At 38.7% G+C, this 22,736-nt stretch overlaps 2 protein-coding genes across 4 annotated transcripts in view; one reads left to right on the top strand and one right to left on the bottom strand.

The window, feature by feature from the left end:
• The window catches only part of PREPL (prolyl endopeptidase like), a 26,198-nt gene extending 10,640 nt beyond the window's left edge, over window positions 1–15,558 (top strand). For all 3 annotated transcript variants that reach the window (XM_008170808.4, XM_024107451.3, XM_065590676.1), the window contains 9 exons: window positions 2,280–2,496; window positions 3,885–4,070; window positions 6,014–6,208; window positions 6,938–7,113; window positions 8,765–8,981; window positions 9,753–9,902; window positions 11,021–11,147; window positions 12,402–12,484; window positions 13,397–15,558. In XM_008170808.4, coding sequence (XP_008169030.2) covers window positions 2,280–2,496; window positions 3,885–4,070; window positions 6,014–6,208; window positions 6,938–7,113; window positions 8,765–8,981; window positions 9,753–9,902; window positions 11,021–11,147; window positions 12,402–12,484; window positions 13,397–13,450 — 1,405 coding nt within the window. In that variant the 3' untranslated portion in view covers window positions 13,451–15,558. The remainder of the gene's footprint in view (window positions 1–2,279; window positions 2,497–3,884; window positions 4,071–6,013; window positions 6,209–6,937; window positions 7,114–8,764; window positions 8,982–9,752; window positions 9,903–11,020; window positions 11,148–12,401; window positions 12,485–13,396) is intronic.
• Window positions 13,448–22,736, bottom strand: part of SLC3A1 (solute carrier family 3 member 1) — a 23,156-nt gene continuing 13,867 nt past the window's right edge. Inside the window, exons 7-10 of the mRNA XM_024107452.3 lie at window positions 22,505–22,703; window positions 20,026–20,172; window positions 16,427–16,543; window positions 13,448–15,501 (exon numbers count right to left, since the gene is read on the bottom strand). Coding sequence (XP_023963220.2) covers window positions 15,061–15,501; window positions 16,427–16,543; window positions 20,026–20,172; window positions 22,505–22,703 — 904 coding nt within the window. The 3' untranslated portion in view covers window positions 13,448–15,060. The remainder of the gene's footprint in view (window positions 15,502–16,426; window positions 16,544–20,025; window positions 20,173–22,504; window positions 22,704–22,736) is intronic.

The raw sequence follows: 22,736 nt of genomic DNA, 5'->3' as shown, positions 1-22,736 counted from the left end.
TCTAAGATGCTAAAGACTTCTAGCCTTGATTAATAATAATTTAAAAAAAAAAACAGGGCCTTACACTTTTGTGAAAGGAATGGAACACTTTATACCCTGACCTCCATGGAATCCTCGCTGATTGAGTGCAGTGCTCCACTCTTGCTCAGTTGGTAGGCAATGGGTAAGCAGGGGGCTTATTCTCTGCAAAGTCTAGAAGCTCTAACACCACCACAAAGGAGGCAAGGGAATGAAGCAGGGCAGGACAGTGGGGAACTAAGGCAGAGGCAAACAAGTAACAATAGTTAATTCTGGAACATTCACAGATGGTGTGGAGAAGACAACTACCAGCTCAGTAAAAAGGTTAAATTAAAGCCCTGAAAATGCTCTTTAAAGATTTTGTTAATTCCTGTCTGTAGATTTTAAGACCAGAGAAAGGACCATAATGATTATCTAGACTGATTGCCTGCATAACACAGGTCATAGATCCTCACCCAGTAACTTCTGCATCAAGCCCATATCTTCTGCTTGAGCTATAATATGTCTTCTTAGAAAAACATACAGTCAATGTAGAGCTTTGAAGTGATGGAAGAATGCATCACATCCCTTGGTAAATTGTTCCAGTGATTAATTATTCTTACTGTTAACAATTTGCAATTTACTTCTAGTTTGAATTTATCTGGTTTCAGCTTCCAAACATTGGCTCTCATTATGCCTTTAGCTGCTAGAATAAAGAGCCATCTGCTATCAGAAATCTTTTTCCTATGTAGGTATTTGTAGAGAGTTATCAATTCACTTCTTAATCTTCTCTTGGATAAACTAAATACATTGAGCTTTTTATGTCTCTCACTATAAGATGTGTTTTCTAGACTTCAAGTTTTATAGCTCTTTTCTGTACTCTTTCCAATTTTTCAACCCCCTTTTTTGAAGCGAGCATAGTATTGCATTAATAGTATCACTAATACCAGATACACCGGTAATACCACCTCCCTACTCCTACTTCCCCTACTTATACATTAAAGGATCACATTAGTCCCCTTAGATCCAGTATCACACTGAGAACTCAGTTGGTTTTTTGTGATACGGTAGTGGCTGATAGGACACTGTCTAAGGTTTTGGTATAGTGCCTAATACCATAGTCTCAAAGCATCATTGATACTGACATCCACTAGAGTGAAATTACTCCAAAACTCATTTTACATTTTTACAAACCTCTGCAGTTATTCAAGAAGAATGCAGCACATGCAAGTGAAAAGGAGGCAGAACAGCTCGGAATGTCTCACTTACAATGCCTTTTCCCTCTTCCCACATTTACCAATGTCAATCCCAAAGTGGTTCCAACTAAGGTTATCCTAGTATTCAAACCAAAATGCCAGTCTCCCCTCCCATTCCAATCACTGCACCAGTCAGACTGAACCCACTGAAAATATTAAGCACCTCCACAGCATCGCAACATCTCAAAGGCCAGATGTTATTATTTCTAAAGTAGTTACTAGGTCATAAACTTTTTTTGGGGGGGGTGGGGGGGGAGTAATTGTTCCCTCTCTGTAGTTTTGTGTTCTGCTTCCAAGATTTTTCTTCCTACTTGTTCCCCAGGACATTTATTCTTTTTCTTGCTTCCACCACACCAGATTTCGTCTAGACAATTTTCTTTTTTATATCAATCTTTTTCATATTATCCTCATACTGTTCTTTTTAAAGAAAAGAAAATTGTCATTTCCTTCCTCAGTGGTCTTAAGCATCTCAGCCAAAGTTGGATTGTGTCTCATACTAGCCAGTGTTTACTTTTGATTCACTGTCTTTTTCTGAAGCAACTGCCATTACCCTTTGTCTCTCATGCCTCCCTATAACAAAGTTAAGTTTTTCCTGTTTTCTCAGTGATGATTTTGAATGCTTTACTAAGCCTTTCAGTTGGGCAGAACAATTTGATGTTCTTTCATAAAGGAAGTTTTGTTTTTGCATCTTTTGAGCCTGGTTAGTGGCTATACATCGATGAGCTGCCAGTTGGCCTAAAACATCAAGAAAATCTGTTCTTGACCAACTGATTTAAAACTTGCCTCTCATCAGTGTTTCCTTGGAGAATTCCAGCTTTTTTATAACTGCATTTTTCTGAATCTCAGGAAGGAGACAACACATCTACCACTAGAATCCAATAGTGCTGAACTTCTCATTCCTTGCCCTAACCACTAGATATGCTTCCTCTTGACTTAGATAGAATTACTTGATTCTGACAGAACTGAGGATTTTTTTAAATAAGAACTCCATGAGTTTAACTTCCTTTTTTTTTTTTTTCCTTGCAGATTTTTTGTGGATATATATTGCACAAAAGACAGACGTTTTCTCACCATCAACAGTAACAGCAAGACTAGCTCCGAAGTTTGGTTGGTTGACTGTAGCAATCCTTTTAATTCACCTATTCTCGTACAACGGAGAACTAACGGGGTCATTTATCATGTTGAGCACAGAAATGATGAATTATACATTCTTACTACTTATGGAGAGCCTGCGGAATACAAGGTAATCTTCTGACAAACTAGTAATTGTATTTGTTCAGATGCCTGCTACAAATCACATGGAAGTATGACTTCAATTTATCTGTAAGGGGTGAGAAAGTTGATTTTATTTGTGTTTGACAGCTTACTAGAGGAGTTTTAAAAAGAACTAGACATGTAGGGGACTGCATGGCTCTAAGGACTAACAACAGTATATGGAGCCTTTCACCTTTAGGAACGCTAGTTTGACTCTAGCCCAATCTGGTAATGACTGAAAATTATTACTCTCTGATGGTTGTTTAGCCTATATTAAAATGTGTTGGTGATTTCAGTCCAATTTCTAGCTGACCAGCTTGTCTATTGGAAAAATACCACCTACAGGTTAGTGATGAAGCACATTGGCTGAGCAGTGTGAGGAAGTTTGTACTGCCATTGCCCATGCTGTTATTAGATATAAAAAAAGAATTTTAGTCTGCAGGACATCAGTCTCTCACATTGCATCAGCACTAACCTTACTTCTACAAATGTACATTTCTACAATATGCACTAGAAATTTGTAACCATCCAGTTCTATTCCCAGTCTTTAGTGCATACATTGTCCTCTTGGACACCACTTCATCTTTTTATTCACTTTCCTACTGAGATGTTTAGAATCGCATAGAAAATACTGTAAGGTTTATTTTAAAAGAAACACTGTGCTGCTCAGTTTCTCAGTTTTTTGATTTATAGTTTTTTAGTACATAAACAGGAAGTCTTGTACTTTGTTGGAATAGACATCTAACTTGCTGCCAACATTCTGCCTGGCTGGTTTATACCACTCTTCATTATGTACACTCAAGTCAGAGAAACTGAATAAGCATGTGCAGTATTCACACAACAGGCTTAAATCTATTTTGAAGGTACTTCACATTCCTCTAAAGCATCAGTTACTAGCCATTACTGAAGGCAGAGATAGCTAGATACCAGTGTTTATACAGTTGCCTTGGTGGCCCAAGCAGTTAGCCAATTTTATTGACTTTGTTGGGTTATTTTGCCTACTAGGAGAAATTGATTATACAAATCAGATTTTTTTTTGTGCAATCCTGTTTACAAAGAAACACAGAGTCCCTAAATGCAGTAGAAACAAATAACAGGCAATTTCTTAGCTTGCCATTTTTACTGTCTTGCCAGTGCCTGCTTGGACAGTGGCTTCCTATTGTCTCAAGTTATAATCACTACATTAAGGGACATTTAATTGCTCCTTCCATTCCCATTTAGCCTGAAGGGAAGGATGGTTAGCATGCCCATCAACTTTAACCAGGTCTGTGATTGATGGCAGACATTAACACCTTCCAGTATGACAATTCCCAAGTGTGTATGCATTATTTTTGTAACTCCTATCATTTCATTCATGTATCTTTTTTCCTTTTGTAGTTGATGAAGACTCCAGTTGGTTCCTATGGTATGGAGAACTGGCAATTGGTTTACACGTTGAAAGAAAAAACTAAGCTAATAGACTTAGAGATGTTCAGAGATCACTGTGTGATGTTTTTGAAACACTACGGTCATCTTTATTTAAATGTGATTTCTCTTGTTTCTCATTCAGTTCAGTCTATTAAGGTATATTTTAGATTTTATTTTTAAAACAATCGGTTTATTACATGAAGACATTCACATTTGGCTTTTAATATAAAAGTATCAGAGTCTGGATGTTAGTCTGGATCTGTAAAAAGCAACAAAGAGTCCTGTGGCACCTTGTAGACTAACAGACGTATTGGAGCATAAGCTTTCATGGGTGAATACTCACTTCGTCAGACGCATGTGGTGGAAATTTCCAGAGGCAGGTATAAATATGCAAGCCAGAATCAGTCTGGAGATAACGAGACCTTGTTATCTCCAGACTGATTCTGGCCTGCATATTTATACCTGCCTCTGGAAATTTCCACCACATGCGTCTGACGAAGTGGGTATTCACCCACGAAAGCTTATGCTCCAATACGTCTGTTAGTCTATAAGGTGCCACAGGACTCTTTTTGTTAATATAAAAGTAGAAATTAATATAAATGTCAGCAACAGAGAAGCTGTGAATACTACAACAGTGACGTGTCATTGTGTGTACTTTCAAGTGTATGTTACTGTCGTCTGATCTCGTATTACAGTCAGACCTGTTACCATAAGGCCAGTTTCTGATCCCCTTGATCAAGTTAAGTAGTAGTCTCATTGACTTCAGTGGGCCAACCTTACCCCGATGGTGTAAGGTACTATGCAGTGAGAATTAGGGTATCATAATCTGGCCCACTGAGAGGAGCTAGATAGATAGCCAAAGTCAGTATATTGAAAGAGTATTCAAAAGACTAATGTGTAATGCTGGCACACCCTAATAGTAAGTAATTTAGAAGAATTATGTTTATTACAATATGAGTGATCAAAAATAATTATTTCCTACTTTTCCTAGTTGTTAGATGCCAAATTTTCATTATGACTTTGATCTTTTTCCTTTTAACTCCTATCTCATCAAAATACTTTAATTTCTGCAGACAAACAATTCAACCACAGACTTTAAAATTGTTTCTTTGTATTTATTCAAATATACAAATCTGAAGAATTCTTAACCTTGTTGCAATAAGTTACTAATGTTGTATTCTACAAACCTCCTTCTAATGGTGTTCCTATAGGTAAATATAGTACACTCCCAGCACAGTTGCTGAGACTGTTGCTTTTTTAAATGATCTTGTTCAGTCGAATCAATTGTTCAGAGAAGGGACTGCAATTTCTCTGTAAAACTTTGACTTTTAGTGGCACAATTTCTGAAGCCTCTATCAACCTGCTAACCAGACTTCCTTAAAGTAAGTTGTGGTCTAGCAGGGGGCTTGACACAGGACCCTGCTGCTCTCAAAGAATGAATCTTGATTCCTTTCATTTTTAGTAGAGTTAAAAATCTTAAACATAATAGCAGTGAGTTTCTGAGTGTAGATGTGCCAAGAAAAGGTTTTGTTCTTCACAGTGGCTAGCACTGGGAACAAAGTTAGAGGCAGGGGTTTTAAGTGGCTGAGCACTACTGAGTCAACTTACGGCACTGGAGTAATAACTGACATTGACTTGGCGGTATTACAAGTTGAACAAGAAGTGGTAGATCAGAGGGGAAATGAGATAAGGAAAATTGTTAAAAATTACAGTAGAATACAAGGTATCTGAATTATATTTTTTTTAAATCTTGCTAATATAGTATTCCCATTTTTAAATGGTCCTTTGAATATGGCTGTATTTATTTTGTCCTCTCTATGAAAAACTTTGGAATTAGGTTTTATATTCCATTTTACTTCATTGTTGAACCTCATTAGGTGGCTGTAGAAAAAGATTAGCTAAATTCTTACACTTGCTGACACTGTTTCATTAAACATTTTAATGTATAAGACATGGAGCTTGTGTTAAATACAAACTGAGGTAATTAAGTATTATGTCCAAATCTTTTCATTTGAGAGGAGGCAACGGACATAATTATAAACGCAGTAAAAGGTTTCACTTTAAATTTTTGGGATTATTAACAATCTTCATTTTCTCAGTTACCTGCATGGGCCTGTGCATTTGAGTCAGAACCCCATCCTGAGTACAATGCCAGCACTTGCTATTTTCAGCTCACCTCCCCAATACAACCCCCTAAACGTTTTGCATATACATTGGTGGAAAATCATCTCGTTGAGCAGGAGGCACCAATTACAATTAATTGCCACACTCTACGGTTAGAAGCTAAGAGCAAGGTAAGATTTTCAGCCATTTCCCCTCCTCATTACCTTCCCCATGCTCCGTACCCCCTCTGTAGAAACTGTTTGTGGAAGTGATTCAGGAATAAATACCATAAAGAACTACTGGTGCCATATTTTCTAGAACTGTAGGTGTTTTCTCCAGCGCTATAGAAAAAAGATCAGGAAAAGGTAGTGTTGATGTTTTTTTCCAGATTTGGTGTACCTTGGAGCTGGTATGCTATAGTTAAGACTATGTAGCTGAACATGACCTGATACAATTGTATTAGTATTATGTCTTTATGACAAACAAACAAACAAAAAATGCCAAAATGATGTACAGCATACATCAGTCAAGAAGGGAAAAAAGTTAACAACCTTCTGAGTTTAAAAAAGTTGAGATGTTAAGTTAATAACAAGTTTGCTGCTACAGTAAGGGCTAAATATTCAGTTCATAATACATATTGATGGTGTTACAAGGGGACGGAAGAGCAGGGTACTTTGATATTTTAAAAACACCTCAGGTGTTGCACTTAAATGAATTTTATACTCTGCATCAGTAAACCAGCCCAGCAGAGGTTCAGTCTCTCGCTTTATTTTTCAAGAGTGCTTTGTACAATCCAAGTGGGGGAAAAAATTACTGTAATCAAAAAAACACATTTAAAATAAATAATTGAAGTTTTCATTGCTGTGTGTCATTGTGAACTCGGAAACATCCTTTAATGTAAAATACTCCTTCATTTCCAGGATGAAATTTTGGTGCCAATTACAGTTTTTTATAATACAAATTCTAAAGAGCTACACAGGAAACCACTTCTGGTTCATGTATATGGAGCTTATGGCATAGATTTGAACATGAGCTTTAAAGCTGAGAAGCTGATGCTAATTGAAGATGGTTGGATATTAGCATATTGCCATGTTAGGTAAGTTGTAGGTATATAATGTAAAAGATTTTTATTTGTAGGGCACATGATCAATATTCTTGAGACTGCTAGGAAGAGCCTTTTCGTTTTGCTGTCTTGTACTGTAGTAGCCATTCCTATACCATCACATTTCCATCTTCCATAAAATTATAGGTAATTAAGTGATTCAATTACAACTCAAGTGCCCTAAAGCAAATAAGGTTAAATTCACAAGATCCATGTTTTGGTGCTTGAGTGTCTCTACTTATCTGCAGGATGGTTGTATTTGATTTTTCAGCTTAGCCCTGACAGTATCTGACTTCTCAAATACACACATCATTTTCTGTAAAGTCACATCTTGTCCTTGCTCAAAAACATAATTTCTGCTATTATGTTCATGGTGTAAGAATTTACCATCACCCGTATTCCCAGGCCAGTAGCATACATTCATGTTTGATCTGTATCTGTCGAAAAGCATTTGCCTTTTAAAAACGGTATTCAAGCCTGTAACCTATTTCTTGTCTCTTTTTTGGCTAACTCCTCTCTGCTTTCTGTTCAGCTACAATCCTATTGCAGTCATTTTTACCACAATGTACAGTCTCTTTCCAGCTTTCATTTGGTTCTAAAAAATTCATTCATCTGATCAAAGATACAGGAAAACTCCATTATTTCTCAGTTATGTTCTTTAACAGGGAAAAAATGTTGCTTAAATGAGATGAAATATTATTTATTGCTCGTGAGGCTAGTTCAACTATAAAATCAGCTTCTGAGTCCGCAGTTACATTTATATTCTGATATTGCTCAATGGAAAACATGTTCTTTTTCTGTTAGCATCTTATGACTTAGCCAAGTCCTACTTGTTTTACAATGATAACATTATAGATGAAGAATTCTGGCAATTTATTCAGTTGCCATTTTGTTCTAAATTAAAGGACGCTGTAAGGTAATTTAGATCCAAATTAATGGTTTGTGAAAAATATTTGTGACGGTTCATACGATTAACAAAAGAATATATATTAATGAAGTATTATTTAAAAAAACAGAATTAAACTTTCCCTTGAAGTGTTTGCAACCACACATTGTAGCACTTTGCAAATGTATGTGAACCAGAAAGTAAAACTGATTAGCCTAGTATCCTAACTCAAACTGAATGAAAGGCAACACTTCAATGAATGTAATGTGTGAAAAATAAACTGATTTAATTTTTCATTGTTTAATTGATTAGTAACACACAGATGGAAAAATGTAATTTTTACCTGAGTTTCCCTTTATTATTTATAAGTGTGTGTATAAATAATTTTAAAGTGATATTATCTACTTTGGTAATTTAAAATACTGATCTACTGTGACGACAACCCAGGCAGACCTTCCCTCATAGTCCTTCTCTGATGACTTTGGAATATTCACACTAAGCAGATTGGTGCGTGTGCAGTTCTAGAGACAGTGCACACATACTAGGTTGGGTTTTTTTAAGTTTCACCAGAGTTCATTGGGTTTTTCCCCTGACATTTTACCATGAAGAAGTGAGTAGGTGTTTGTATGATAGAAAGGAAGGGAAGGTTAGTTATGGATACTAAAACATTATTTTGTACTACTACAGATGATGATGATGTCTTAATATTTGAAACATAAGTTCTGTGACTTTTGTGACTTGAATTGTTTTAAATTTCAGGGGTGGCGGAGAGTTAGGCCTGAGTTGGCATAAAGATGGATGTATGCATAATAAACTCAAAGGTCTCCACGACCTTAAGGCTTGTATAATGCTCTTGCATGAACTAGGATTTTCTCAGCCAAAGTATACAGCGCTAACAGGTAGCAGTGCAGGAGGAGTTCTTGCAGGAGCTCTGTGCAATGCTGATCCTGATCTCATCAGAGCCGTAGTTTTACAGGTGAGATGACCGATTTCTAATGGAATCAGGGCCAGCTCCAGGCATCAGCAGAGCAAGCACATGCCTGGGGTGGCACATGCTAAAGGGCGGCATTCCATTCTTGGGGAGGCAGAATCCAGGCAGCCTTTTTCTTTTTTTTTTGGAGCGGCGGCAGTCCGAGCAGTTTTTTTTGTTTGTTTGTTTTTTGTTTTTTTTTTTTGCTTGGGGCAGCAAAAATGGTAGAGCCGGCCCTGAATGGAATAGGAGGTTATGTTGTTTATTTTATCTTCTCTAATTTCAGAATTAGTCAACAATTTCTTACTCAGTGAAAGATTGTTCAAGGATGGGGGTAATGTTGCAATTTCATTGTTTGAGGGAGCAGACAGGCATTCTTTACCCTGAAGAGCTAGGACTATGGAAGGCTATAGAAAAGAGAGTTGTCATAGTGAAGGTGAGAGGAGATGGAAGTATGGCTAAGGATTTCAGCAGAGGTAGACTCAAGAGGTGCTTATACATACACAACCTCTGTACACAACATAGAATAAATAATTATTTGGAAAAACTTTTTCTGATGCTCACTGCTAACCTGAACAAGCGTGCATGATTATAAGAGGATTAAAGGAGTCTTTCCATTGACTTCATTGGCTTTGGGTCAGTCCATAAATTTGTGCCATCACAGACATTTAGTGGATTCTAGTAGAGTAGACTGGACTGTATGTGAAGGTTCAGTGTCCTCTCTTTTGTTAACTGTATCTTAAATTTGTGAAACCATCTTTTTGTTTTGTTTTTCAGGCCCCTTTCCTAGATGTTCTAAATACAATGTTGGACACTGATCTCCCACTGACAATTGAAGAACAGGAAGAATGGGGAAATCCATTAGCAGATGAAAAGTACATGGAATATATTAAAAGTTACTGCCCTTATCATAATATTAAGCCACAGGTACTAAGGAGTAATTAAACTATTCTGCTTTTTCTTAATACAATATATAGTACCACACAGAATAAACAAGTAAAACATTTGATCATGAAAATGCAGAGTTGCAGATTCATTCTTAGGGCCTTAGGAACACAGAGCTTATAAAAAAGCTCTGAGATTGTGAACTATGTGTTCTTAAAAGATAAATCCTGATTGAATATGAAGAAGCCATCTTTGGCTAGTTAGTTCAGGAATAATCTATATTGCTTTGTAGTGTACAAAATCATAAATGGCTGCTGAAATTGATTGAACACCTCCCCTTAGACAATTAATCAATCTCAAAAGTTTTATTGCTGGCATACTATAAAGTATTAGATTATTCCTATTATACAACAAACCACAGCATGAAAAATATTGTTTCTTCCCTTGTGAGGATTTTTAAATAGTTTTGCTGCCAGACTAGTGGAAGAGGAGTAATGTCACTAAACACATGGTTCAAGTAAATGTTTCGGTGTCATTTCTGAATGGCTAATTCATTTTCTCTGAACTGTGACTGGTTACTAATGCTGTACAACTTCCCTAACGATAGTCTTCTGTGTATGTGAACTCTTACTACATCTAATTTGATGCAGAATTACTAATTTGACTCTTTTTATCTGTAAATTAAGACCACAGCAAGAAATAAATGTAATTGTAAGTAAAATTGCTTATTTGTGAGCTGATAAGTGACTGGAGCTCCTTTTGCATCACTCCTACGTGAGTTGAGGCAGTCCCCAGGAAGTGTGGAGTTGCTCCAGTAACTCTCAGCAGAGGGGTTTTGTTAGGAGGGGAGAGGCATGGTCAGAGTATTCTGCGCTTCGGTTATCACTTCATGGCAGATGGTCCCTTGAGGATAAATCTGGCCGTTTTCAGACCAAACCAATTTTCAAGTTAAAATTATAGGGATGCTAATGTAGGGCTTTATAAAAAGAAGCGGGCTGCAATGCTAAATATAGAAGATATCTTTTCTCCATCATTGGCAAATGTAGCAAGCCTTCAAGTACTGTAATAGTATAGGGATTCAAAGTGGAACTCTTCAGGTTGTTCACATTTTAGGAAGTGAAAATGTTAATAACTTTTTCCCCCCCCCATCTCTCTTTTAGGCTTATCCTTCAATTTTAATCACAGCATATGAAAATGATCAACGAATACCACTGATAGGATTGTTAAGATATGTTCATAAACTTAGAAAAGCAGAAAGGGATCATGCTAGAAGCATGAATAAGAAAGGTAATGTGGAAGTGTCTTTTATATACGTTGTTAAATAAGCACACACAAAAGTCATATAACTAATTATCCATCAATCATGTGAAATGTAAGAATGGAAGGGACCTCAATAGGTCATCTACTTCAGTCCACTGCACTGAGGTAGCTCCTAGACCAGCCCTGACAGGTGTTTGTCTAACCTGTTCTTAAAAACCTCTAATGACAGGGATTCCACAGCCTCCCTAGAGGCAAACATCCATTATATATGCCATTTTTATTTGAGAGAGTTTGGTTCAGAATTTTGTTCACTTTACAGTATGTTTCTTAAAAGAAATTCTGAAAATGTTAGATAATTTGTTCCACTGTGCATATTTGTACTATATAAATCACAATACTGAAAGGTTGGAAGCAATTCCGGGTACCTATAACCTTGAGAAATTAGTCTACCCATATTTATTGTATGGGTTAGGCTGCCTACTTGTAATGATATGGGTAGGGATAAAACTTTTAGTACACACTCTCCAGAATCTTAAAAGGCACTCATCAATTTGGGATCCAAAATTTGCCTTAAAATAGTCAAGCTAATGGGTGCTAAATAATTCTTAAAAAAAAAAAAAATTAATAATCCACTTAATCTCATTCCCTTGCTGTGAATTTTAAAGCCCTTTATTATTCAGAGCCTGCACAAACCTACTATTTCCCTGTTCATTCTGAAGTTGTAGACATGCTATTCCCGGAGATACAATGACATGGCTGTTAAAGCATGGAAGTTGTATATTGTTGATAGAAGTTATCACCAGCCAAGAACTTTCTTTCAGTAACAGATGCTAAAATTATGTTTTAGTACAACAGACTCCAACTAATCTTTACTAATGAGGGGAAGAGTCCCTCTTTCACGGTTTTAGCTCTTGAATTAGCTGTTCCCGGCAGCTGGGAGCCTAGCTGCAGGGAATAAGTAAAGATGGCAGCTGCTGCTGCCTTGCTCATGAAGAGAAAATCCATCCTTCTGAAAAGAATGGAGAGACAATTGTGTATATATACTTCCTGAAATATGTAATCATCAGGAACCATTTAATGCAAATAGTTCATCCACCAACCTATTACGTGTGATTTAATGTCATACAATTGTTCCCCCTCCCCTCCAATTTTCTTGCTTGTAGAACTACACAAGTATCTTGGCCAGGATAGTGGTAATATCATCCCTCTCCACATAACACACACAGCTCCAGCTTTCCTTGTTCATTCAACAGTGACTGACATTAAACGTTTTTGTTTCAGGAAACCTGATACCTAATATCATCTTAAATGTTCAGGCAGGAGGCAGTCATTGTGCTCCATTGTGGGAGGATTCATTAAATGAGGTATGATTCCTCTATTGTACATTTTTATAGTTAGGACAAAAACAAATCTATAGTGAAGTGTATATTAACACTATGATGTCATCATTTTGTGTATTATTTAATACACATTGGTGCTAACAAACAAGAACCACTGGTTGAGTTGGATGGGCCTGGGAGTTAGAATTCTCAGCTGCTGTTCCTGGCTCCCTGTGTGTATGACCATAGACAAGTCACTTAACCTCATTGTGCCTCAGCTTACCCATCTTTTAAATGGGGTACTTAACTACGGAACTGCTAACCCAGTGTTCTGAGCTTTAATTGTTTGTAAAGTGCTTTGATACCTTTGGATGAACAGCTCTAAATAGTGCAAAGTATTGGTACAGTAATAGCGAAAGCTTTACAACATCCAATTGTAAAGGCTCAAAATGTTCTGATTAAACTGCCTTTCATTTGCTCTCATCAGCCTTCTTGGTTGAGAAAATCACCAATGTGTTTCTGCAGCTTTAAATTTTGTAAGTTTGGTTTATATTGTGGGGGGGCAATTTGTCTTTTAGAAATTCCAGATTTTAAGTGCATTTTTTTTTAAAACTCCTAAGCATTCTACAAATAGCATTATAGTTTAAGCAAATCAACTCTGAAAGCACCTGGTGACACCTCCTTCACCGTTACTGCTGTCCCATGCCCAATAACATTTTCTTACTGGGAAGCTTTTCAGATCCCAGTGGCTGCTTTTTTCTAAAGAAAATTGATCTGGAAAGTCTCTGTTTACATCTCAGATTGCTGCAAGGCGGTATTTAGTGGCACCAGTGGCTATCAGGGTGAATAATATAAGAAGGGGCCAGAAAAAGGGTGGGAAGGTTTGACAGAAATCCAAAGATTTTTTTAGAATGAGTCCTCTGATTTTTTTTTTTAACTACATTTTCATTGTTTTAGGTTACAAGCCACCTTGCTTTTCTGTACAAAGAATTTGGACTTGAGAGAGAATAACTTGAAGAAGTGGTTTATTTAACATGCACAGTTATTTCAGAATTTGTTGAAAGATTTAAAAACTGTGTATATACACATTAGACTTCTGAAAAAGCCATATCACATACCTGTAAATTTAAAAAATGAGCACTCATTCTCCAAAGGAACCAGCTGTAATAGATCCCAGATATGGGTCCCTGCTTCCGGTGCATAACCAGACCAGGAGCTCATAAAGGCAGAGTTGTGTGAGCTACTGGCTTACATATACATACCAGGTGGTAAATTCCTTCCCTGCTGCATTGGAGGAGCAGCGTCTCCTGCCTCTAGCTACCAGTTCCTTGTCAAACACAAAAGATGAATGAATACAAACATGCATCCCAAATCTACAGAGGAGGGTGGATCCCTTACAAATTCTATCTTCATAGAAGAATTATGACTAAGGCAAAGATTTTTATCACAGTTATTTTTAGTAAAAGTCACCGACAGATCACGGGCAATAAACAAAAATTCACGGAGCCCATGACCTGTTCATGACTTTTACTACAAATAACCGGGGGGCGAGGGAGGGGAATGACTTACAGGCCAAGCCCCCTGCCATGGTGGGGGTCACAGCCCCCGCTTCAGAGCTGGCCCCAGCTGCATCCCTGCCAAAACCCTGGCAGCAGCTGGGGAGGGGGATGCAGCCCTAGGTGCACCCCTGGCAAAAGCCATGGGGCTAGGGTGCATGGCCCCAACCCCTGCCAAGCCTGGGGCTGTAGGGTCCTGGTTCCAGCCAGCCCCAGTTGCAGGGCAGGGGCGCACAGTCCTGCCTCCCCATCCTGAAGCCCTAGAAGTCCCAGAGGTCCGGTAAAGTCACGGAATCCATGACTGCCATGACCTCAGTGACTAAATCATAGCTTTAATTATGAAGTGTTCGGTAAGTAAATTTCTCTTCCAGCTGGTACTAAAAACTTGTTTGTTACATATTTGCCTTGATCAGCTCTCAATTTTCTCTTTCCTCTAAATGAGTTGTTTTAAAACTGACCTGATGACTTATTTGCTTCTAACTATTTCAGACAATTCAGTGCCCATTACACAAATAGGAAACTTGCAAAACAAGTACTATGGAGTGTAAACTGCCACAGGATTTGTGGCTAAGTTGTGGCAGTCAGATACAGCCCACAATAGGGTTACACAGTGCACAGGTACAACACTCAAGCAGGAAATCCTAAGAGCTTTATACCTTAGGCACAATGCCTCTAGGAGCCCTATAGGCATATGGCTAGTGTTCTACCCTTGCACAAATACTTATCTGGAATGGACCAGCCCCAGGGATGGCTTTACAGGGGAGGATCCTTACCTTTCCTTGTGCCTGTTCACAATCCCTCTGGAAACTCTAGCCTCCGTGGTTGTTGGTTAGTTGGTTGCCCTTAAGCTAAGCACTTTCTGCCCTCCACTCACCACCATTGCTCACACACCAATAAAAGAGGCCAGACAATTAAGCCATATTAGTTTGTTTATGGGCTGCTGTTCATTTAATACAAAAACCAGCAAGTTTAAAAAGCCATTGCCACACTATTCACAGTATTTACCTGAAATCAACCTTTCCTGCCTTAAATGCATAAAACAAAATTTCCTACATGCCCTAGCGCTTAGCAATGCATGTAGAGTATATTCAAGGCACTAGAATAACATGCTTTTTCAGCCACAAAACACTTCCCTTGGAAAGTTTCCATAGTATGAACTGTCTTCCTTGTTTTATACTCAAGGACAATTCCTTCCCCCTTTTCAGTTTTAATTGTTTTGGTATTTACAACTTTACCAGTGTTGCTAAAATTAGTGCTTAGCCTTATGGTAGCTTCAGACGGAAGCTCAGAAACTACAGCTTTCAGGTCTATGATTGATTCCTGTCCAAAATTGAGAACCATTATAAAGACTGTGTCTAATCCATCTAATTCCCTCAGATACACAAAAACATTGCTGTCATTCCAAATGTAGCACATCCATCCCCTATGAATGGGCAGCTCATTGTTGCGAAGTAAATTTAGCTCTCGATATAGATTCAGTGTTGAGTTAGGTTGAGTCTTTTGAACCTGTTTTAAAAAAAAAAAAAAAGTCACATCATTACCGTAGTCATTTATTCCTCGTTAAATGTTGGAAATGTTACTTTGAAGTACAGAAGTGATTACCACATCTGCTAAGATTATCTTCCCAGCTTTCAGACTCTCAGCCCCCACTGCAAATCCTTCCACAGATTCAAGTTGAAGCTATTTGTCCTCAACCTCTGGGGACCTTCACAACTCTGCCTCTCCATATACTTATCTGCCCCATCTCTCCCCATATTGTCCACATTTGCCACTCCACCCATGATGATAGCCATGTCTCCTTCTCCTACAACTGTCTTTGCTCCTTCCATTGCGCTTCATACACTTTTTGTCAGCAAAGCATTCCATACCAAGGAATCAGAGCATTCAGCATCAAGGACTTGATTTTGCTCCCACTGACTTCAGAGCTGCAGAAGCAACCCCCAATGGATTAGTTTCAAGTGTTTTTTCTTTGCTGTTGTAGATCAACAATACCAGTACTTGACCTACTTGGTGTAACAGCAACTGTCAAGTTTGGTCTTAGACAGAACAACATATGCAAACCTAGAAATGCATCCATCTTATTTTCCTGCTAAGTTTAACAAAGCCTACTTGTAGTAATCTAAATTAAAATGGGGGTGGGTAGATTTCAGATTAATGTTGAAAGATTAAATGAATTAGACTAAAAAAAAATCACTTCAATATCACCATATTTTTCTGGTTAAATGAGGGGTGGTAAAATAGCCTTTGCTGTTGCAATAAGATTTTTTACCATTTTTCTTCCACAGATTTGTTTTTTCTTGGTTTTAGTTTTAACTTAGTTAAACTGCCACATTCCACTAATCAAAACAAATTAGAGCTTCATTTAGCTGAAGCTATTTTGCTAGCATTTTTTTGTAACCCATACGACTGTGTCCTTAATTTAAATACTTACTTCGACATTTACATTTTGGTAGTCCAGATTAACAGGTAACCAGCTTAAGTTACCCTCACTGAAGCCGGCATGAAGGTTGCCATTCCACTGCATGGGTGACTTCTCTGGAAAGGTCACCTAAAAATAAGAGAGTATTGGGCACCATTCAAAAACATCCTCGTTAATGTGCTAAAGAATGATCCAGTTAACAATCTTTTGCTCAAGCTTCTCTGTCATGTCAAGATTATTTCATTTTATAGGGGACTTTAATTAGGTCCTAGACCTAAAGCTTTACAGGAAGTAATTAAAAATCCCACAAGTGTAGGGGGATCATGAAGAGAGAGAATCAAAAGCTATCACTGAAAGGGGGAGGAAAAACTGTGTAATGGATTTGGCACTGGACTGAGTGCTGCAGACCTGTGTTCAATTCCCAGCTCAGACGCAGATTTTCTGTGTGACTTCTGGGAAGTTACTTAATCTACTCTGTGCTTCAGTTCCCCATCTGTAAAATGGGGATAATACTTGCCTACCCTGCCCAGAAGAGGTGGGAGGATAAAAAGCTATTAATAATTATTAGGTGGTCAGATTTTACAGTAATGAGGACCATATAAATTCTTTGACAGATAGAAATGCAGTTAGTGGATATATGAGGTGATCTGTATCCTGGAAAGAGATACTGTACTAATATTTGAATAATCAAAGTTTATATTAAATTTGAAGACTAAGTACCTTATTCAGTAGCGTATCCTTGCTTGTTAACTGTTCTACAGTGTATTATATTTTTAGCTCTAATTATCTGAGAAAATGTAATCTGTCCTGATGAGTGCTTTGTAAATATATTACAGTTTTCAATATACCTCTACCCCGATATAACGTGACCCGATATAATATGAATTTGGATATAATGCAGTAAAGTAGCGCTCTGGGGGGGGGGGGGGGTTGCGTGCTCCGGCGGATCAAAGCAAGTTCGATATAACGCGGTTTCACCTATAATGCGGTAAGATTTTTTGGCTCCCAAGGACAGCATTATATTGGGCTAGAGGTGTATATCAGTCCTTTTGTAGGATTCCCTCCTCAAGTGCAAGATATACTCTTAGAACTCATGGTCGGTAACAGGTAAATGAAAAACATGTCAAAACTTGCTTGCAAAACGTAAGGAATTATTTAAAATTTTGAGAAGTGTGACAGTTGTGTTGTATGTTGCAAAACAAATTATTACAGCTGATCAAAAATGAAAAGCTAGCTTTGTGAAAACTTCCAAGTTTCGTTTTGAAAAGTTAAAAATAGACTTTTTCAAAAACATTTCCTGACTGTTTTTCAATATTTTTTCAAAAATTTTATTGAATATATGATTGAACACCTTCTCTAAATTATCAAAAGCTCTAGCAACATTTGCAATGATTTGATAAACTTTGTAAAATTTTAAAAACATGAAATATTTCACACACACATTTCAGCAATTTCACCAAAAAAAGGGTAAGGGTGTGTGTGTGGGTGTAAAAAAGGCCTTTCTCTGTGGAAAAACTGTTAGGAAAATTTTGACCAGCTGTACCACTTTCCTTTCTGTGGCAATATAGGTACTGGGTTTCTCCTGCTCACATGTTCTGACAGGCAGGATAACCACCAGTCCCAGATGTCTGTACCCTGTAATGCTCCCTCACCTCATTCAGTTTATCTCCTGGGGCTTCAGTTGTTACTCCTGCAGGAATTCTGTACCACACGTAATTTTTTTTCCCTGAAAAAAATAAACTTCTTCTGGAAAGTTGCTGCAGTTCTGACTTTTGCCCAGAAGGGGCCACTGTGGCACTAGAACAGAGCAACCAATCCCCTGCCAGCCCCAGCACCCAAAGGGAAGAGAAAGAGCCTGCCTTCTTCACAGCACTGGTGGGGCCACATCAGGATACAGGGAATATGGAGAGACAGACAGTGTGGACACATGGGGCTGCTGGGGGGGTCAAAGATGGGTTCATTAGGGCTAGTGTGGGAGGACGGACTGGGGCAGGGACTGTACGGGAGTGGAGCTGCAGGAACACGTGGGAATGGGGGGGGTGTAGGGCCACATGGGAGAAGGGGGTTGGCTGAGTGGGGGGCACAGACACATGGGGAGGGGACTAGCTGAGGGGTACAGGGGGACAGGGGCAGATGTGTCTGACTGAATGGGAGATGCTAAGGGTAAGCCAGGGTCTGCATGGGGGAGGCTCCCTAACAATCCCTCTCTGCCCCCCCCAAAACAACCTGTTCTATACTTTTCCCACCCATATACCCAGCAACCCTCCAAGTTCATATCCAGACTCTTTCCCAGCAATTACTTCCCTCTCCCTCAACTCCTCTGTTACCCCCAACTCCCTCAAGCATTTGCACTGCTTCTGAGGGGTGCAGGAAATATGGTTCTGTATTGTCATTTAAATGAATTATTACTTAGAGTTCTGTATTAGTATGCCTAGTAAGGAATCTATTCATCAAAAAAATTCCTGAATTTTTTTTGTCTGTTATAGACATACTTGCTGACGGGTACTTTGAAATAAATTACCAAAATAATTGAAACTGGTGTAATTATATTGTGTTGTTTTGGTAAATAAAATTTACAGATTTTTAAAATATTGTGTGCAGAATTTTTAATTTTATGGTGCAGAATTCCCCCAGGAGTAAATTTTCATGGCTGCAAAAGTGTACCTCAGCAAATGACTCCTCCTTTCTCAGAGACCCTGCTCATGAGTCCTGTCTCTGAGGGTTAAAGAAAACCTTTCCTTCCCTCCTGTGGCCCAGGGCTCAGAATTGGATGGCCATTGAAACCCCAGAGACAGAAGGCTGTGCCAAAGGGTGAGACCTTTCTAAGAAGCAGCTTTGTGTTTGCAGCAGACAAGGCTCTGGGATCTGTAGTAATAAAGCCCTTGAAAAGCTTTGTCAGCATATTTCTGGAAGGAAAGGCAAAGTTTTCCTGAAAAGATTTAACTGCTAGAAGGCCTCATTAATCCACTTGAAGGGGTCAGGGGAAAAGGTGGGTTTGTCACTGAAACTCTTTGCCTCAACACAGAACTCTCTTCAGCATCCAAGGCAGATGCTTTGGTGCCTAGATATGTATTATCACTATTAGCCACGAGAATGCATTGTGTATTTTATTCTACTACACCCTTTAACACCATATACTTCCTTCAGCCCTACAGGGGCTGGGGGCAGTGGGCAGAGGAGCCTCCTTTGGGAAGGCTAGTCCTACCATTGCTGTTATTCACATGCAGTCCTTGTGCTCAGGTCATCTAGGGCTGGATAACTACTAGCTCTGTGCAGGGGCATGAGGAGATGAAGCTACTCTGGTTCTCTCACACACTTACTCACTCACTATGGGAGAGAACTAAGAAACCAATAAAGGAGGAACATCTGCCATTCAGAATGCTCCTACTCAATGCTGACTTTTCATGGAGATAATAATAAATGAGAATAATCAAGTGGTTGCTCCCCTTTAACTGGGGAAAGATTATTTTAGAAACAGGACAGTGGTTGGGAATGGAATGAGAAATATATGTGCTTAATTAAACAAAAGTTACTGTTTTGTTGGAAAATTCTGTGTACTCAGAACTAATAGGGCTGCTTAGGGGATTTGAATTTATAAGTCCTTCACTCACACTTTCAGTTGCAATATTTTCCATTCCTATTTCTTCACCATAATAAGTTGTAGGTGTCCCAGGAAGAGTTAAAAGGAGCATATTTATGACATTAGTGTATTCTTTTCCAATCCGAGACGTAATTCGAGCAGTGCTAGGGTCTCCAACCTACACAAAAATAATTTCTTATATCAAAATACAAGAATAAAGGTCCATACTAGAACTAAATACATCCATATTGCATTGGTCTAATACAAGTTCTGTTCATTTACATCAATGTAAACATGAAGTAACTTCATTTAAACTAGTGGAATTCCTCTGCATTTATACAGGTGTAAGTGAGGAAAATCTGGCTCTGTTCCCTTGTGAAGTGATGTATAGTAGCCCCAGAGGAAAAGTTTCCTATATATTTCTATTGTATTGTCCAAGCACTTACATGCTTTATGATAAGAGTGCTCAGTAGCATAACTGTTTTACTATTGCTTCCCTCCCGCCCCCGCCCCCAAGAGATGTTGCTCTGTACAGTATAACGGTAGCAAATCTATTCCATTATCACTGAATGCAGAGTGAGATCTTATCATATTAAGTAAAAGAGGTGGGTTTTTTTTAATGTAACAAAATGTTAACTATAAATCTCAGGATGCATTGATATATTAAGGCATCCTTTGATCATCACATCCATTTTATATTATCTTTTTTCTTACATTTTCAAAGGTTTTCTATATTAAATGCTACGATGCAAACTATTACGTTCGGCTTTTTTCTTTCATTTCCATATCCTCAAGGGGAAATATTTGAATATTTTTGTATCAGTACAATTTTCTGCCTGACAACTGAAATCTGGAAATACTGCCAACAGCATGACAGACAGAAGTAAACAATGCTGATATATTAGCATCCCAGCCAACAGTGTCTTCCATTCTAACACAAACACCCTCAGTTACAGTTCTCATGTCTTTCTGCCAATGTTTGCTTTGCTGACCACACTTATTTTTTCTGCTGTGTAGTGCTGGTTTTGTGAGGGTAGCATTCATCCATTATAATAGGAGCTGTCATAACTATAAAGGGAAGGGTAACAACCCTCCTGTGTACAATACTATAAAAATCCCTCCTGGCCAGAGACGACACCAAAATCCTTTTACCTGTAAAGGGTTAAAAAGCTCAGGTAAACTGGCTGACACCTGACCCAAAGGACCAATAAGGGGACAAGATACTTTCAAATCTTGGGGGCGGGGAGAAGGCTTTTGTTTGTGCTCTTTGTTTTGGTGGGTGTTCGCTCTTGGGACTAAGAGGGACTGGACATCAATCCATGTTCTCCAAATCTTTCTGAACAAGTCTCTCATATTTCAAACTTGTAAGTAATATCCAGGCAAGGCATATTAGTTTATCTTTGTTTTTCTCAACTTGTGAATATTCCTTTGCTAGAGGGAGGTTTATCCCTGTTTTGCTGTAACTTCGAAACTAAGGCTAGAGGGGGTTCCTCTGGGCTCTTTGAATCCGATTACCCTGTAAAGTTATTTTCCATCCTGATTTTACAGAGATGATTTTTACCTTTTCTTTTTAATAAAATCCTTCTTTTACGAACCTGACTGATTTTTCCATTGTCCAAAGATCCAGGGGTTTGGGTCTTTGATCACTTTGTAACCAATTGGTTAGGATATTATTCTCAAGCCTCCCCAGGAAAGGGGGTGTAAGGGCTTGGGGGGATATTTTGGGAGAAGAAGAACTCCAAGTGGTCCTTTCCCTGTTTCTTGTTAAATCACTTGGTGGTGGCAGAGTACCAGGTTTTAACCTAAGCTGGTAAATAAGCTTAGGGGGCTTTCATGTGGGTCCCCACATCTGTACCCTAGAGTTCAGAGTCGGGAAGGAACCCTGACAGGATCAATGGAAGCCCCTCAGCACTTTGGGGTTATGGTGATTCCACTGCACTGGAGGTAGACGTCCAAGGTGCAGGCACACTTGGGCAGCTTGGCTTGCACCACAGGCCAACATGGGGGAAAAGAGAGGCAGGGGTGGAGCCACTTTATGCACAGGTAGAGTCAGAGGCCACAATCCCTTAGGTAGAAGGTGCATAGGGTCAGAGCCTCTATTCCAGTCCCAGAGCTGCAGCAGCTGACATGGAAGCAGTCTGGAGCTGTTTCAAATTTGCCTGAGGGTTTGGAGGTGGATTCTGTCGCCTTTCCCAAACCCCACATCGTTCCTGGCACAAACCCTGTTTGGCCAGGGAAAGGGGAGTGGAATATTATCTTGAAAGAATAAAACAGTGTGCCTGATGATTATGTTTAAAACTAGGCAAAAATACTATCACACTCCTGTAAATATGCTTAGGATGGATAACATGGACCCGCTACAGCCATTACTATAGTGTACTGAGAGAACATGGTAGATTCCACAGATACAACAGCTACAGTTATTTTGGGCTTGATCTTACTCCAATGAGAGCTTTGCTGTGGGCTGTAATAGGAGCAGGAACATGCCATTTAAATGTCTGAACTCTTACCGCCCAGTTTGGCCATTTTCCTTTGGGCATATTCTTCATCCACAAAGATACAGTTTCAAAAATACTATTTCCTGAGAGGTTTTCCATGTTAATTAGGTAGAAGTTGAAGGGGAAATCTGATTCTTGGATAAAAGATGTTCCATAATACATCATTGTTGCTTCGATGTTTTCCTGGTTATTGGCTTCAGTTCCCATAAACCTACAGAGGAGCACACAAGTGGGTTCTTTTAAA

This window comes from Chrysemys picta, chromosome 3 (assembly GCF_011386835.1).
Source record: "Chrysemys picta bellii isolate R12L10 chromosome 3, ASM1138683v2, whole genome shotgun sequence".
NCBI classification, from domain to species: Eukaryota; Metazoa; Chordata; order Testudines; family Emydidae; genus Chrysemys; species Chrysemys picta.
The sequence above is the reverse complement of the archived record's forward strand: the minus strand, read 5'-3'. Positions and strand labels throughout refer to the sequence as shown.